Source organism: Diaporthe amygdali (assembly GCF_026229845.1).
Source record: "Diaporthe amygdali strain CAA958 chromosome Unknown NODE_1_length_4327563_cov_65_473760, whole genome shotgun sequence".
Taxonomy (NCBI): domain Eukaryota; kingdom Fungi; phylum Ascomycota; class Sordariomycetes; order Diaporthales; family Diaporthaceae; genus Diaporthe; species Diaporthe amygdali.
This window is the reverse complement of record NW_026517021.1, coordinates 4,005,155-4,019,909: the sequence shown is the minus strand read 5'-3', so window position 1 is coordinate 4,019,909 and position 14,755 is coordinate 4,005,155. Positions and strand designations below refer to the sequence as shown.

General features: G+C 56.5%; 5 protein-coding genes across 5 annotated transcripts; 3 read left to right on the top strand and 2 right to left on the bottom strand.

Annotated features, from left to right (window-relative positions):
* Positions 1–2,809: 2,809 nt before the first annotated feature.
* J7T55_006794 (uncharacterized protein) lies at positions 2,810–7,947 on the top strand (the record flags this gene model as incomplete). The annotated part of the gene is made up of 5 exons (XM_053132595.1): positions 2,810–3,134; positions 3,198–3,324; positions 3,382–3,693; positions 3,768–5,015; positions 5,070–7,947. The coding sequence occupies 5 exons, from the start codon at positions 2,810–2,812 to the stop codon at positions 7,945–7,947; spliced, it is 4,890 nt and encodes a 1,629-aa protein (XP_053001557.1).
* A 2,125-nt stretch (positions 7,948–10,072) lies between these two features.
* On the top strand, positions 10,073–10,933 carry J7T55_006793 (GPI-GlcNAc transferase complex; the record flags this gene model as incomplete). Its single annotated transcript, XM_053132584.1, has 1 exon — positions 10,073–10,933. The coding sequence occupies one exon, from the start codon at positions 10,073–10,075 to the stop codon at positions 10,931–10,933; it is 861 nt and encodes a 286-aa protein (XP_053001556.1).
* A 112-nt stretch (positions 10,934–11,045) lies between these two features.
* J7T55_006792 (trna-pseudouridine synthase) lies at positions 11,046–12,800 on the bottom strand (the record flags this gene model as incomplete). The annotated part of the gene is made up of 1 exon (XM_053132574.1): positions 11,046–12,800. The coding sequence occupies one exon, from the start codon at positions 12,798–12,800 to the stop codon at positions 11,046–11,048; it is 1,755 nt and encodes a 584-aa protein (XP_053001555.1).
* A 368-nt stretch (positions 12,801–13,168) lies between these two features.
* Positions 13,169–13,888, top strand: J7T55_006791 (GTP-binding protein rhoA; the record flags this gene model as incomplete). The annotated part of the gene is made up of 3 exons (XM_053132562.1): positions 13,169–13,236; positions 13,304–13,529; positions 13,607–13,888. The coding sequence occupies 3 exons, from the start codon at positions 13,169–13,171 to the stop codon at positions 13,886–13,888; spliced, it is 576 nt and encodes a 191-aa protein (XP_053001554.1).
* Positions 13,889–14,058: 170 nt separating this feature from the next.
* Positions 14,059–14,549, bottom strand: J7T55_006790 (uncharacterized protein; the record flags this gene model as incomplete). Its single annotated transcript, XM_053132551.1, has 2 exons — positions 14,059–14,337; positions 14,412–14,549. 2 exons carry the CDS (start codon positions 14,547–14,549, stop codon positions 14,059–14,061), a joined length of 417 nt encoding a protein of 138 aa, XP_053001553.1.
* Between the last annotated feature and the right edge of the window lie 206 nt (positions 14,550–14,755).

Below are 14,755 nucleotides of genomic sequence, written 5' to 3'. Positions count from 1 at the left end.
TGACTGGAGTGACGGAGTGACTCTGATTAGAGGAGGGATTGTGAGTGAGAGTGAGAGTGTGCACTCGTGAATGAATGGGACAAACGAGCGAACAATGAACGAATGGCCTTGTCGATTGACTGCTTCATTGATTGATAGGGCAGGGTCGAGGGCAGGGTCGAGGGCAGGGTCGAGGGCAGCAAGCACCCAGCACCCAGCAAGCACCCAAAGGGAGATGAGGGAGCCAGGAAATCCCTGCGGCTGCAGGCGCTGCAGGACCCATGTCAAAGTGATGAGAACGGCGGCCCTGCGCCGTGATTGGCGTCCCGTCCCCACCTCCCTGCAAACAAGATGCTCACCAGCGGGGCCGGAACGCCAGTCGGCGCTTAATTCCCGGCCATTGAGCTTGCGAACCTCGACCTCAACCCTTTCTGGGCCCTCCACGCCCATCATCTGGTTGCATCCAGACGGCCAGAAAGCCCTTCGTTCGCTCTACCGCCTGCATGTCTGCCCGCCTGTGCATGCGGGTATACATGGCCCCAGCATGCCAACATGCCACCATGCGCTCTTCATTTGGGACCTGGGGCCGCCCCGTCCCCGCACTTCTCTCTGTGTGTGTGTGTGTGTATCATGTACTCTGTCTCTGTGCTCACAATGTCTCTGTCTTGTCTGTCCCTGCGAGGCAAGCAACGTGCCCTCGACAGATAGACAACGTGCTTTGGGGCGAAGCGAGGCCTGTTGATGAGACCTAGCGTGCTCAACCAAAATTCCACCATCGCTTTATCAGTCCCCCAGCAGGCCTGCAAAACCGCCGACAAAAAAGTGAGGCGACGTGCTGGCCTCATCTCACATGATATGATGATGATATCCAGTCTACCATAGTACATGCAGCAGCAGCACAATACCAGCCGTCCCTCCCTCACCATGAACGGCGCAAGCACAGTGGATGCCTGCCCCCCTCCCAACCCCCGTCCCCCTCCTCCCTCTTTTCCCATGGCTCCATCCAAGCATCTGTGACACCCGTCATGGCTGGATGGCTGGATGGCTGGCTGGCTGGAAGCGGTATCTGGGAGGTTGAACCTGGAGCAATCCATGTCAGGTACGAACGGCCAGATGCACTGTACAACGCGACTATCCAAGCACGCACATGGACTGCCTTTCCTGCTGCTGTACATGGGGGACCCGCAATACATGCCATGAGTACCCAGGACACGCTCTGCACGGCGCCTGCGGCCATCGTCCGTCCTTTGCTCACCTCCAAACATGTCCCGTCAGGCCTCCAGACGGTCCGGGCCAGCACGCCCGGAGCAGGCAAGCAACTGGCTCACGACTCAAGTTGTATCGTGGCTTTGGGCAGACGGCCTTCCTGCCCAATTGGCCGTGGGGACGATCATCTCATGTGCCCTGCAGTCCAGGTGACAGCAATAGGCTGGCATTGCCAGCGAGGATACCGCACAAGTGGAGGCTAATTATGGCATATTCTCATGTACCCTATACACCCGGCCAACCAGGATGAGAGCTACTGCGTCTCCCATGGCCAGAGTCACCGGCTTTTCCCTCTTTCATGCCTGCACACCTGCCCTCGGCGAGCTATGACTTCCTGACCTTGCCGTCCGCAGCGCCCTCATAGGTTCATCGCTATCCTTGCAGTGTGCCTAGGTTCTCCGTCGACATGCAGAGCTAGACCCTCAGATGAGCCGGTCCGTACCCGCTCGAGATTCACAATCGCTTCTCTATACGCTAGTTCTCCCATGGACCACCAGGGCTCTAATTTTATATGCCTTCCCGGATCGTCCATTGACAGGCCAGGCCTTGTCGCTCTAGGCGCTGAACTCTCGACTTATTGCCATCCCACACCCCCATCCCACACCTCCGGCTGTTCTTGATGCATTTTCTCTCTCCTCCGCATGCTTTTTGCACTTTCTGCAACCCGTACCTTCTTTCTGCTCAAGACTCTGATGGGACGTCACCTCCTCATCGGCGAGAGCAGAATAGGACCGTTGCGAGAACAAGCGCCCGACGCTCGAGATATCCGGCACACCCTGAATCCTGCCGCTCCGCCCACGAGGCGGGTAACCTATTACCAGAGTGTTATTGCCGCTCACATACATATCTCCTGCGTCTAACGGACGTCCACCATCTAAGCCGTGCAACCTGAGGCTTGACGTACCTGGCATTACCTCACATCCCCTTCACACCTCGTCACTTAATTTCCTCCTTCCCCTCGTTCTTCTCTACCAGTACATCCCGTGATCGGCATCCACCAGCAAGGGAAAGAAGAAAAACAGAAAAGAAAAAAAAAAGAGAAAAAAGAAACAAAGCGCACGCGCTGCCCACGCAACACAAGTATTCCCAGGCACGGCAGCCGCCCTTTTCCTACCAAGGTCCTCACCGCATACAACAGACTGGGGTGGGTTTTCGGCATATCTGAGACAACGAACGTGGAGGACGGACTCGTCCGGGAACGGGCAGCTGGGTGTTCCATGTGATGAGCCCAGGTCAAATTGTGTAGCCTCACCGCCCGACTTTAGTTCGTTGCGACGCTTTCTCGGAGGGGTTTTCACCCTACCGCTGGTATGTGAGACATCTTTTGTGCGCCCCGTTTTTTCGTGAGGTCTTCGAGAAACTCGGGTTAAGTGCAAACCTACCCCGAGGGTGGGACGCCTTTCCTCATTGATGCAACATCCCGACTAACCCTCTGCTACACAAAAGGCCGCGAACGAAGCATATCATGTCTGGCATGGCCACTTCAGCCAGGCCGTCCAGAGGCCGCTCGACCTCGACTCCCCTGTCTTCGAGGAGTAAAGGGACGGCAATGGATGATTTCAAAATGTCGCCAACCGCAATACTGCGGTACTTCGACCCGACTGCGGCCACAGCCTCCATGTTTCTCTATGCCCAAGGTAATTCGGTAGTCTGCTGCCACCATGACACCCTCACCATCGAGAGGAGGTTCTCCCGCCATGACGACGAGGTGCAGATCCTGGCAGTCGACAACCAAAGTGAGTTGGGGGCAGGGAGGCTAGTGGTCAGCTACGACGCAGGGCAGACCGCGATAGTGTGGGACATAATGTCTGGTGAAGAGGTCGCACGCTTTGCCTCGTATGAGCACCTGACCGTGGCCGCCTGGATGAGGAATGGCAATGTTGCGTTCGGTAAGTCCTGGCCCTGAAACATGGTTTTCGTGTTCCCTGAGCTTGGTTAACAAAAAGCAACAGGCAACACGCAGGGAAATATTATCCTTTTTGAGCCGACGACATCAGAGCACATTTCGGCCCGGACCATTGATCAAATAGCAGTGACAGCGCTGGCACCGTCAGCCGACTGCCGAACCTTTGCGATAGGGTTGGTGTTCTACGAATATGTCCCCTGTAGAGAGTACTCAAGCTGACTGTGAAACAGATATCAAAATGGCTCGTTGCTGATCGCGACACTTCAGCCAAGATTCACAATTTTGCACAACTTGACCACGTCAAGAGCGCCATCTCCCATCATTTCACTGAGTTGGCATGCCTCTTCCTCACGGCAAAAGTCGGATATGCTGGCTGTCCAGACAAACGATGGTGATCTGAGGGTCTGGAGCGTATCCAAAGCTTACAACAGTGCGGACCCAGCAAAGGTCGTACGCATCCTCAAAAAATCGGAGAACTGCCTGGCTGGTCCTAACTGGATGGGTTGGTCCAAAAATGGAAGAATTATTCAACACAGCGAATCGTAAGTCAGCCCAGCGAAGTTTTGACGGCTAACCTTTTCGACTGAGCCACATGCTGACTTGGATGAATTTGAAGCGAAACCCTGTCTTGGGATGTACGGACCAAGCATGTGACATTTGACAAGATCCCTACTTTGGAACACACCAAGGGACTCGCCGTCTACGGGCCAGGAGCGAGCTTGTTCACAATCGCCGCCAACAACACCGTGCAACAGTTCGACCTCAACGCTCCCGCGATGATGGTGGCTAACGTTCAGCATCCTGCTAATTTGCTACCTCCATCTCCGCCAGTGTCGATCGAGGAGCAAGAAAAGGGAGCAAGCACTGCGTCCGAATCGGAAATGGGCTCCATACAAATCAGCGCAGATATATCCGAGAGCGATGAAGATGCTGCGCCGCCAATGGCCAGGATCGCCAGAGCTGGAAACCTCCACCAGTCCTCGGACGAGGATCAGTATCGTACTGCAAGCCCGGCATCGAGTGGCATTTCAGATGTATCATCCACCAGCTCAAGAACTCCTGGACGTTATCAGGCGTCGCTTCGATCTCGCGGAATGACAGACAACACTTACATCTCCACTGGCTCCTCAATCCGGTCGTCGACCTTCCCACAGGAGAAGCCCAAGCGGGAAAGCTCGTCAATGTCCACCAGTAGCCTGAGTTCTGTCTCCATGGGATCGTCCACAAGCCGATCCCGACACAGGCCGTCTCGTCTGAGACACGAGATCCCGCGAAGTCCTGAGGATTCTAGGGTCGTGGACCTGTTCAAATTTACGAGAACCCGTCTCAGCGATGTCCCATACAAGAGGCCTCCCATGGTCGACAACAGCCGCTTGACAAACGACGATCTCCGACGGCAGATGCTCTGTACAATCTTCGGATGGACCAAGGAGGCCGAGGACCTGGTTCGTGATGAGATGAGCCGCCACCCACAGGGAACGCCCAGCAGAATCCTGCTTGCCAAATGGTTGGGAGACATCGACCCCGACATCATGACTGCGAATGCTGAGAACATGACGTCTTCGGATTGGATGCTTCTGGCGTTGAGCGGCATAGGTGGCACAGCAGCACAGCACAAGCTGGGTCTGGCGTACGTTCAACGACTACTCGAGACCGGCGATATTCACTCGGCAGTGACGATCATGATTGGAATGGGTGACCAGACTGATGCGATTGAGGTGTACATCTCTCACAAGAAGTACCTCGAGGCTTTGATCCTGACCTGTCTCTTCTTCCCCTCAGTGTGGGAGCGGCAAGCACAGATCGTGAAGAAGTGGGGAGAATGGGCTGTCCAGCATGGACACCAGCAATTGGCGATCCGATGGTGAGTTATTCAGACTACGAATCTTTTTACCACCTACTAACACTGAGTGAATAGTTTTGCCTGCTCTGGCAAGGAGTCAGATGAACCTTGGACCTCACCGTCCGCACAGCAGATGACGTTCCAGAGTATCAATACAGCCGTGAACCCCAGTATCCCTGAAGTCCTTAGCCCTCCCCTCTCACCACCCGGCTTGAACCGCGGGCCTCAGCGAAGCATTGCTAAGACATCTGCACTCAAGCTCATCACATCGTTTGGAGACCAGAACTCCAAGTCAAAGTTCTTCTCAACCAACGATGGCGGGCAGACACCGATCGCAGCTGGCGTCACTCCCATTGCCGAGTCGGCCATCTCGCCAAGGGCGGAAGACATGACGACCGCCTTCCTCAGGCCCTCTAATCGCAGTGCCTTCAACACGCCGACGACGGCGCGCTCGCAGACCAGCAACTTCGGCCGCGGAAGGCTTCCTTCTATCGGAGAGATGCCAAGCGATGCTAACCTGCGCAGCACTGCGAAGAAGTCCAGCGCACAGCCTCCCCAAGGAATCGATGCTCTCACTCCACCAATCGACTCTCCTGCCCGTCAAGGTCACAGGAGCAAGAAATCCACCGACGAAGAGTATACCGCCATGGGCATGTCACTGGAAAGAGCAGCTACAGCCAGCCCCATGATGATGAAGAACACGCACCGCAGGAAGGAGGCCCCACCGCCTTCTCCTTCGCCAGATTCCCTAGCTATACTCATGCAAAGTGGCCGGAGGAGCCGCAATGGACCCCGCGAGCGCATGCCCAGCGGACTGGAACTGCAGCTCCAATCTCTGGACAACGCCGTGGGCAGCGATGTAACCTCGCCTGAGCAATCGGTCACGTCGTCGACTCGCTTCCACTGGCCGACTAGACGCCGTGCGCCACCTTCTGTTGCCAGCTCCACAACTTCTGCTTCTGCTGCCTCGAGCGTTGCCAGGGGCCCCCGAGGTCATCAAGGTGGGAAAAGCTTGGACGACTACATCAGCAGCCTTGAGGCAGCCAAGACGAAGTCCCGCGGCGGTAGCCGGGAGGGACGCAACAAGACCCGTGACGGCAGCGCAACACGCAAGGGAGGCTCTCGTGAGCGATCTGGTGACCGGGGCCGTACGGCTTCTCGAGGCTACACGCCCAGAGCTGGCAAGAGATCTCCAACTTCTCCGGTCCCAATGTCACCGGAGGATTTGCTCAATCTGAGCACTCCTAATTTTAACTCGACCAGATATGACGATCGAGGTCGAGAAATTGAAGAGCCTGCGACTGTCCGTAAGGCGAGCACTGTTCGAGCTACCTCTAGAAGTCGTCCTCGTCGGGGCGAGAGCCGTGACGACATGCGGCCTGCACCCCTCGAGATTCCTCGCGGCCGCAGTAATGATCGCCAAGGCTCAGGAGCACGATCCCCTTCGTCACCTCTTCCTATGTCCGCGGGCGTTCAGCACTACTTCGGGTCCGAGGACGAAGAAGACTACAGGAGGGCCAAAGAGGACCAGGCCAAGTTCCGCAGCAGGAAGGCCTTGTCACGTGGCGGCAGCAAGTCCCGTGAACCTTCTCCCGGTTTGCCGATGACACGCGAAAGCTCCAAGGCTAGGGAGCCACAGGAAACCAGATCTCGTACCCCACGCGTTGAGTTCGCAGTTTCCGGGCGCGGAGACCTGAAAGCCATCAAAGATGAGCGTCAGCTTAAGAAGGAGGCCGCAGCCCGTGAGCTTGAGGAGCGCCGCAAGTCTCTCGCCAAGCGCCCGCTCGCCCCTCCCATTCCTCACCCGGATGAGCTGTCCCCATCATTCCCTGGTGCGAGCATCCAGCGCGCGCCAACTGCTTTCGAGCTTCCCAGCACGACTTTCGTCCAGCCCAAGGAGCTGCCGCCTCGCAGCCGTACCGCGGAGCCCGATAAGCGAAGCATGTACGCTCAACAGCCGACCCGCCCTTTCATCGGTCTCCCCGCCACTCCCAAGGCAATGCGACTGGTCATGGAGGGCCAGAAGGACATCAGCCCTGACGAACCTGTCCCGCCCATCCCCACGACTTTCGCTCAGGCCGAGTCGCCCAGGTCACGACAGAATTCCCCGCAGAAGGAAACCAGTTCCCCTCAGGCTGCGGAAGGCCAGAGCCTTCTCACTCTGCTCCCTTCCACTGTCTATCAGCCGCCATCTCGACCGGGTATCCAGCGGTGCATGTCCGCACCGCCGGAGGAGCCGGTTGCGCCCCAAGCTCTTCAAGGTGACGGCAGTTTTGGCCACAGCAGGCTCACCAGGGGCCAATCTCTCAGGAAATTGAGCACACCCGATGCGCATTCGGCGCACAAGTACAACCGCACTATTGACGGGGTCATAGATGACAACCTCGTCGGCAGAAGCAGCCACTCGCGCCGCACTTCGAACGCTGACCAGATCCCGCCGCCGCCGCCACCTCCTCCAGTCTTGAAGGAATTGCAGCACCTGGCCATACCACCCCCACCACCGCCCGCACCTCTCCCGTTCGCGCACGGCGGCAAGCCACCCGTCGTCTATGGTGCCTCGGGCACGATCGAAATCGTCATGGACAACGATGACTCCTCGCAGTCCGAGAACAACCAGAAAGTCCAGCCCCTCTCTGAGACTACCGTCCCCGTGATTGCCCCACCCAATCCGCCTCGCGGACACCACCGCGGCCGCAGCAGCGTGGACAACAGCATCGCGGGGCGCATCTCGCGCGCTACGGAGAGGATGAGGAGCGGAAGCCGGAGCCGCAACAACTCGAGTGTCGTCAGCCGGACCAAGTCCCCGATCGAGAGCGCGGGCCCAGCACCCTACGAGAGCATCCCCTTGCCACCAAAGGGCCCGCCAGTCAGCTTCCACAACCGCGAGCTCAAGTCGCCCATTGACGGCAGGACGATGAGGGAGGAGTTCGACCTGAGCCAGAAGATGATCTGAGCCTCCCGACAAATCATCCACGCCAAACAATTATTATTACCGCATTGCTTTCTTTCAGCTCTTTATTCTTCTGATTTTCTTGATTTTCTGCATTGCTCTTTACTTTCCTACAATCTGTTCGTTTCGATCCTGCATGGCGGCTGGCGTCTTTTTTGACTTTCCACTTCTGCACGCATTTGATACCAAAACTTTCTTACGCGTCAACGACGGGACCCGTTTTGAGCGCGTGTTCCCAAAAGATATTGAGAACCAGGAATGGGGGACAACCAACAGCTTCTGTTTTGACTGTTCCGTTCGGGTTTCGAATTTTTATGTTTCTTCAACTTTTCAACTTGCGATATACCAATCAACAAGGGCAACAATTTGTACATTTCTCACCAATCTCTACAATACCTATTACCACATGGCATTTACCTCAAAATCCCAAGTCTTGTTTATTCCTTAACAACAACGGCTATTATCATGAACATCCTTATCTCTCCCCTCGACTATGAGGTCTCTTTACGACGTGATGATGGTGGAGGCAAAGGAAGGAAGGAAAGGAAGAATGATAGGAAGATAGGAAGGGAAAAAAGATGGACGGGGCAGACCCTATTGTACCGTTATTTCTCCTTTTCTCACCTTTTCCATGAATGATTGATGACACTTTGGGAGGTGGGGGACTCAGGTGGGGTGACGACCATGGAAAACAAGAAGAGACAGAGAGCAATGATGGCAACATTGAAACACCAGACGAAAAACAAAATCAACCCAGCCGACTCACCCAGCGGATTTGAACACTGCCGACACAGAAAAGCTTGGAGAAAGTAGTCAGCGCTCGGGTGTAATATAATGCTGCCTCACGGCATTCTTATTCGACCTATTCCTATATCATCATGGACGCATTTCTGAACTGGTTTGATCTCTCTTTACAATTTCTTAGGCAGGATATGAGAGAGAGAGGCAGAGGAGGATGAAAGGGGTGACCCTGATAAGTAGCAAGTTTGGTTAGTTTGAACAAGCAAAATACATCTTTCGTTCACCATACGGTATTGCCTTCTGAGCAGATCTTGATTGCATGTTGTGACATTTTCGGTGGTCGAATGGCTCGCAAAAGTTGTTGGGTTGGTGGGCATTCGAACATGGGACCTCTGCACGGGCTGGGTTGACAGCGGCCTGTCAATCACCGGAGGAAGCGGCAGGGTACTCGAGATGCTCGTCAATTGAATGACAAGTCAGAAATGAGTGCAGCCAGAAACCAGACAATAAATTATTGATTGATGGATTGATTAATTGAATGTACAAAGTTGAAATAAAAAATGATATAAAAAAGCAAAAAGGAGTTGACATCGCCATCTCTCTCCTCTACCCCAAACCCAAGACAATGTGATCCAGCACGCCGTACAGCAGTGAAGACGCCCCTGCAGAGTGAAGCCTCCCTGAGGAATCGTCTTCGCGGCTTCGGGCCACACGCAGCATCGCTGGTTACCCGAGCGAGTGGGTGACCGCTGCCACACTCGCGCTGGGCATCGTCTTGGGGTTCTAATGGAAATGGAATAGTGGGGTGAGAATATTGCAAGCCTCCGTCCCGATTGGGCCACTACAGCTGACATTTGAACGAAACTGGGCGCTTATAAAGTGACGGGGCTGGACACCTGCCACATAACTGGATTCAAACACGCCTTACACCATCTGAACCGACCGCTTGATCCAAATGGTAACATGATAGCAATTGAGAGCCACTAATGATTGCCATGGCATTATAATGTCCTAATTTGCATAGTTAACGGGCCTATGGTGGGTATGTCTGGCAGGGCAGATCATGCTTTTAAATACCTAATCATCAACCCATGGCTAGCTACCACCAAGGGTCACCCCATGCAACCTGCAGACCCCTACATCGATCCTGACGCGACCTCGACCTCTTACGCATCTCACCACTTCTCTTTCCTTCAATGGCAGCGTCATAGCCTCCCTGCTCCTGTCGATCTGCGCAGGGGTCGTCAGGATGGGCAATTGGCTCTGAACCACGCCTTCGAGAACCCAGCGACCTGCAAACAGCCACTGCAAGCGAAGTCAACCCAAGTCAAGTCAAGCTCGCGACAGCCTCCCCCCAACAAGGCCGTTGCGCCACGACCCGGCCACGATGCTCACCACCGCGCCGCACCTGCACGTCCGCCGCCCGTCTCCCACGACCGCCGAGTTCACCGTCACCACCTGCCCACCGCCGACCCTGTCGCTGCGCATCCTCCTGAGCCTGGTCTTCATCGTCCGCGTGCTCCTCGGCCTCGCCGTCCTGCTCGTGCTGTACTCGACATGGACCCTCTCGCCCTATTACCGCCACCAAGACCACTCGCAACTCCCTTCAACCATCGCGACCGCCACCCCCACGGCGACGAGCACGACATTTTTCCTCCATGAGCACCACAAAATCAACACGACAGTCGCAACAATAACCGCAACGGGCCCCACCATAGCCAGCCCAGGGGACGCCGCTGCGAACCCCGCGCCAACCACGCTCTACACGACAGACTGGCTGCCGTACCTCGCGCGCGCGGCGCACCTCTCACCACCGGGGCAGCTAGCGCACCGGGTGGCGGCGGGGCTGCCGGCGCACGCGGCGGTGGCGCTGTGCGCGGCGGTGGTGTACGCGACGACGCTGCGGGTGCACACGACCGAGTCGCTGCTGGTGCTGCGCGGGCTGGGGATCCAGACGAGCTCCATCGGCGGCAGCTACCTGGCCGGGTGGCGCGCGGGCACGCGCTTCATCCCCACCGAGAAGATCCGCGACGTGCTCATCAACGAGGCGTTCCGCGGCTTCGCCGTGCGCTACTACCTGGTCGTTGTTGTCGATGGCGAGGAGGACGTCGTCGTCGTCTTCCCGCGCCTGCTTCCCGGCCGCAGGGTCGTCGAGGCCGTCTGGAGGGGCGTGCGAGGGTGCCTGTGGGAGCCGGACGGGAGCGTGCCCGTGAGTAAGAGGTGGGATGAGAAGGGGCAGTATGGGTGAGGATAAGACAATTTGGACCTGGGGAGTGTTGAAGAGGTAGAATATATAGTAGAAGTGGGTATTATGTCTGCGCTGGAATCTAGACTCGAGCATACGTTGGCTTCATCTAATTTTATTCGTTGCCCACGCTCTCGTCGGCGCCATTCTTCATCTCCTTGATTGCGTCCCTCCAGTTGCCGACCCCTCTCATCTCCTCCGCGTTCTTGAAGCCCTTGCGCTGCGCCCACCGGTCATTCAGATCGTCCGGGCTTTGTAGCTTATCCTTCTTCAGCAGGGGCACGTATGCGCCCACGAACCGCGGCCCGTTTCCCCCCTCGTAGACCCTCGTGCTCGCGCCCATCTTGGTCTTCTGGAGAACCTGGCTCTGAGCCTCGGTGACGCGCTCCACGCCCGTCTTGGTGGCCACCCAGTCTAGGAGCCGGTTAGACAGGATCTCGTCCATCTTCTTCTCGCGCCAGTACTCCCACAGGTCGTTAGCCACACCCCCGGTGCCCAGCAGGCTCAGCGGGTTGTCGGCCCCGACGTACACCCAGTCGACCTCATCCGCGGCGCCCTCGCCGTTCTCCCGCCCGAAGATGCAGTCCCACAGCACCAGCGGCCTGTCATCGGCCAGCACGTAGTTGGGCCGGCGCGGGTGCCGCTCCGGGTCCAGCAGCTCCGCCACCACGCCCGGGTCCTCGAGGCCCTGGCCCACGAGGAACAGCACGGCCACCATGCAGCGGATCTGGTGCCACAGGAACGCCGACCCGCGCACGTGGAAGTAGTACACCTTGGGGTGCGCCACGCCTGCGGCCGCGGTGGGGTCGCGGAACTGTGGGCTGTCTAGGTACGGCACCGCGGTGTTGATGCCGTCCACCTCGACGATATCCGACTCGAAGATCCGCCGCACGAAGTTCGTGATCTGTTTCGAGGGGTCGACTTTGCAGAAGTTGCGGAAGTCATGCACGCCCTCGAACATCTTTGCCGCCTTGCGCATGGCGTCGATATTGAGCCAGCCGTCCTTTGGCCTGCGTGAGGACGAGGCTGACTTCGCGTTGTTTTTACTGCTGTTGTGATTCGCCTCGAGGGAGTTTGGTAGAGGGGCGAAGGCCGGCTGTGTGAAAAAGTAGCGGTACTGCCTCTCCCGGCAGCTGAACCGCGCCGAGAAGTCTGGAGGAGGGCTCGGGCACCACGCGTAGATCTTGATGTCTGGAGGCAGGATGCGGTTCAGCACGCGGCAGTATTGGATCTCTTGGTCGACCGGCAGTGGCGTTTCATTGTCATCACCATCCTCCTGCTTCTGCTCCTGCTTCTCCCCTTCGCCCTCCAAACTCGCCTCCTCAGCAGCCGGCGTCCCACCCATCTGAACATCGTCCGAACCCGTCTGACCCGCAGCCGCGGCCTGAGGCTTCCTCTTGCCCTTGACGGGCTTATTGCTCCGCACTCGCAGCGCAACGACCTGACCGAATGCGCTCACGCCGCGATCCGTCCTTCCGCACTTGGAGTACTCGCAGCAGGTCCAGTCGACCTCGTTGGGCCGCTCCGGGTCCGGGAAGATCAGGCACGCCTTCACGAGGGCCTTCCAAAGCTCCTCCTCGATGGTGGACATGACACCCGTCGGTTGGTACTCGAAACCGTTGTAATTCTTGCCCAAGTAGGCGAGCTTGAGGGCCACAAAGCGCTGCGAGTACTTGGTCGGGTCCATGCCCTTGCCCTTCTTTTTCGCCTTTTTCTTGGCGGGCTCGCCTGGCAGGGACGCTATTTCTACATCATGGTGCTTCTCTGAGCTCGAGGGCTGCAGGCCGCCACTGCGGGACTTGAGCTCGTTCTCAAGCTGCTTGATGCGGCCCACGAGGTCGTCTTTGGTCCATTTGCTGTAGTCGGCCATTTTCGTCGTTCTGTATGAGATGAGTCTTGCCACAGCTGGCTGTGAGATTGACCTCACGGCGGGCGATGGGGGTTTCAGGAACGAGGGGATGAGAAAACTAGCTTCATTCCATCGTGAGCCGGAAATGAAGGGCCTGAGTGACTTCATACGTTTATCGTCAACTCATGCAGATGAAGCCTGCTTATGCGACAACCAGTGTTGGTTGAGATGTGAGCCATGAAATTTACAGTGAGAATCCTTATCGATAAGAGCCGATGGCGGCTCCGAAAGAGGTATATAACCGCTACCCTCAGCCTGCAAGCCGTCATGGTTCAAGCCAGCTCTTGCGAACGACGAGCTTCGTTAGCATTCATGAATTAGCTGACCCCATGGATTCTCAGACGATATCCATATTGCTACTGGGCGATGAGGCAGTAGGGAAGACAACGTTCCTATCGTGCGTGTTGCGCCCAGCATCCCAGCACTCCTGTACCTGCTGACGATGTAACTGACTTGACACACAGACGAATCAGTCAGGGGCATAGCAACCTGGTGGGCACCAGGCCGATAAATCTACTCAAGGACATAGAACAGCCTTTCTTATTCGAGGTCTCATTCGGAGGGCGGCAATATCGATTAGAGTTCTATGATACATCCAGCCCCGACAACTGGCGGCTCCTCCGGCCAGACCTCATCCTCATCTGCTACGACATAAGCCAGCGCCTGAGTCTCATCAATCTCCAGCGAGTCGTATGTGGCCATCCCCCCTTCGCTTTCAACGCCTTCCGCTCCATTTTCTAATTCGCTAACCGCATACCCGCTAATAGTGGATCAAAGAAGTCCGCGCGACGTTCCAGTTTGAGAGCACGCTGCCCCTGGCTGTGCTCGGTCTGAAGCGGGACTTGAGGTCCGAGGATGACCCTAACGGCATCATCTACCCACAGGAGGCATATCGGATCGCCTCAGAGATGAGGGTCGACAAGTACGTGGAATGTTCCGCGGTAACAGGAGAGCTTCTCCAGCTGGCTTTTGAGGAGATCTGCCAGATGGCTGTCAAGACGACAAGCGATCAAGGTGGCCAGAGCGACGGAGGGTGTTGTGTGATGTGACACTGTCGTCGATGGCGTTGATGCCTCATCCAACGCGAGCAACCTTGTCAAGGTTCAGATACTGTGCTCTAGCGAGAAGATGGGCACGCGTGTCAGCCGAATTTCATTGCTGCAGATTTCACATCGACTTGGATCAAAGTCAGGATCATTGTTCGTGATCACGATCACGATCAGGCCTCAGCTTCCTTGACCGGCAATGGCCCAAGAACCTCCTCGATGATGGCGAGTATCGCCTGCTGCTTGTCCTCGTCAAAGCGTGACTCAGCATCCTCGACACACGCAGCTAAGACGGCGGGGTTGTCGGGACGCAGGTTGATGATCATGATGGTCTCGCCCTTGGTTAGATCATAGTCGCGCAGCTTGTCGACCAGCCGACCAATGCTGCTGGCATCATATGTGATGGGCTTTTGGCTGAGAGGATCCGGTTGTGTCCGCAGTTGGTCAATGACCTGCATGGGGTTTAGCTTCTGGTTCATAATTTCTGGGTCATCGTTCAATGTCCGGCTGTGGCATCAGGACCTACCTCTTTAATGACTGTTTGGAGATTCCTGGGGACTTGCCTCTTCCTCTCAGGCTGCCTGGCCTTTTGCTGTTCGCCGAGGAGGTGTTGATAGACCTCGAAATTTGTCAGGATGGCGCTTTGCGACTCGAGGATCTTCATGATGCCTGTGTCTATCTGTATCTGTCTGTGCTTGTGTGTGTCTGTGCAGGTGCCCGTAAGATTCGGGTTGTGAATTCGATTATTGCTATTTTTTGCCCCAGTCGAATGATCTGCTGCAGGTGGGCGAATTTGAGTTGGGCCGGTTGATGAGGCTACCGTATTTGAGTCACCAGGCAGGGCAATGCTGCTGTGCGACGTGTGGAATG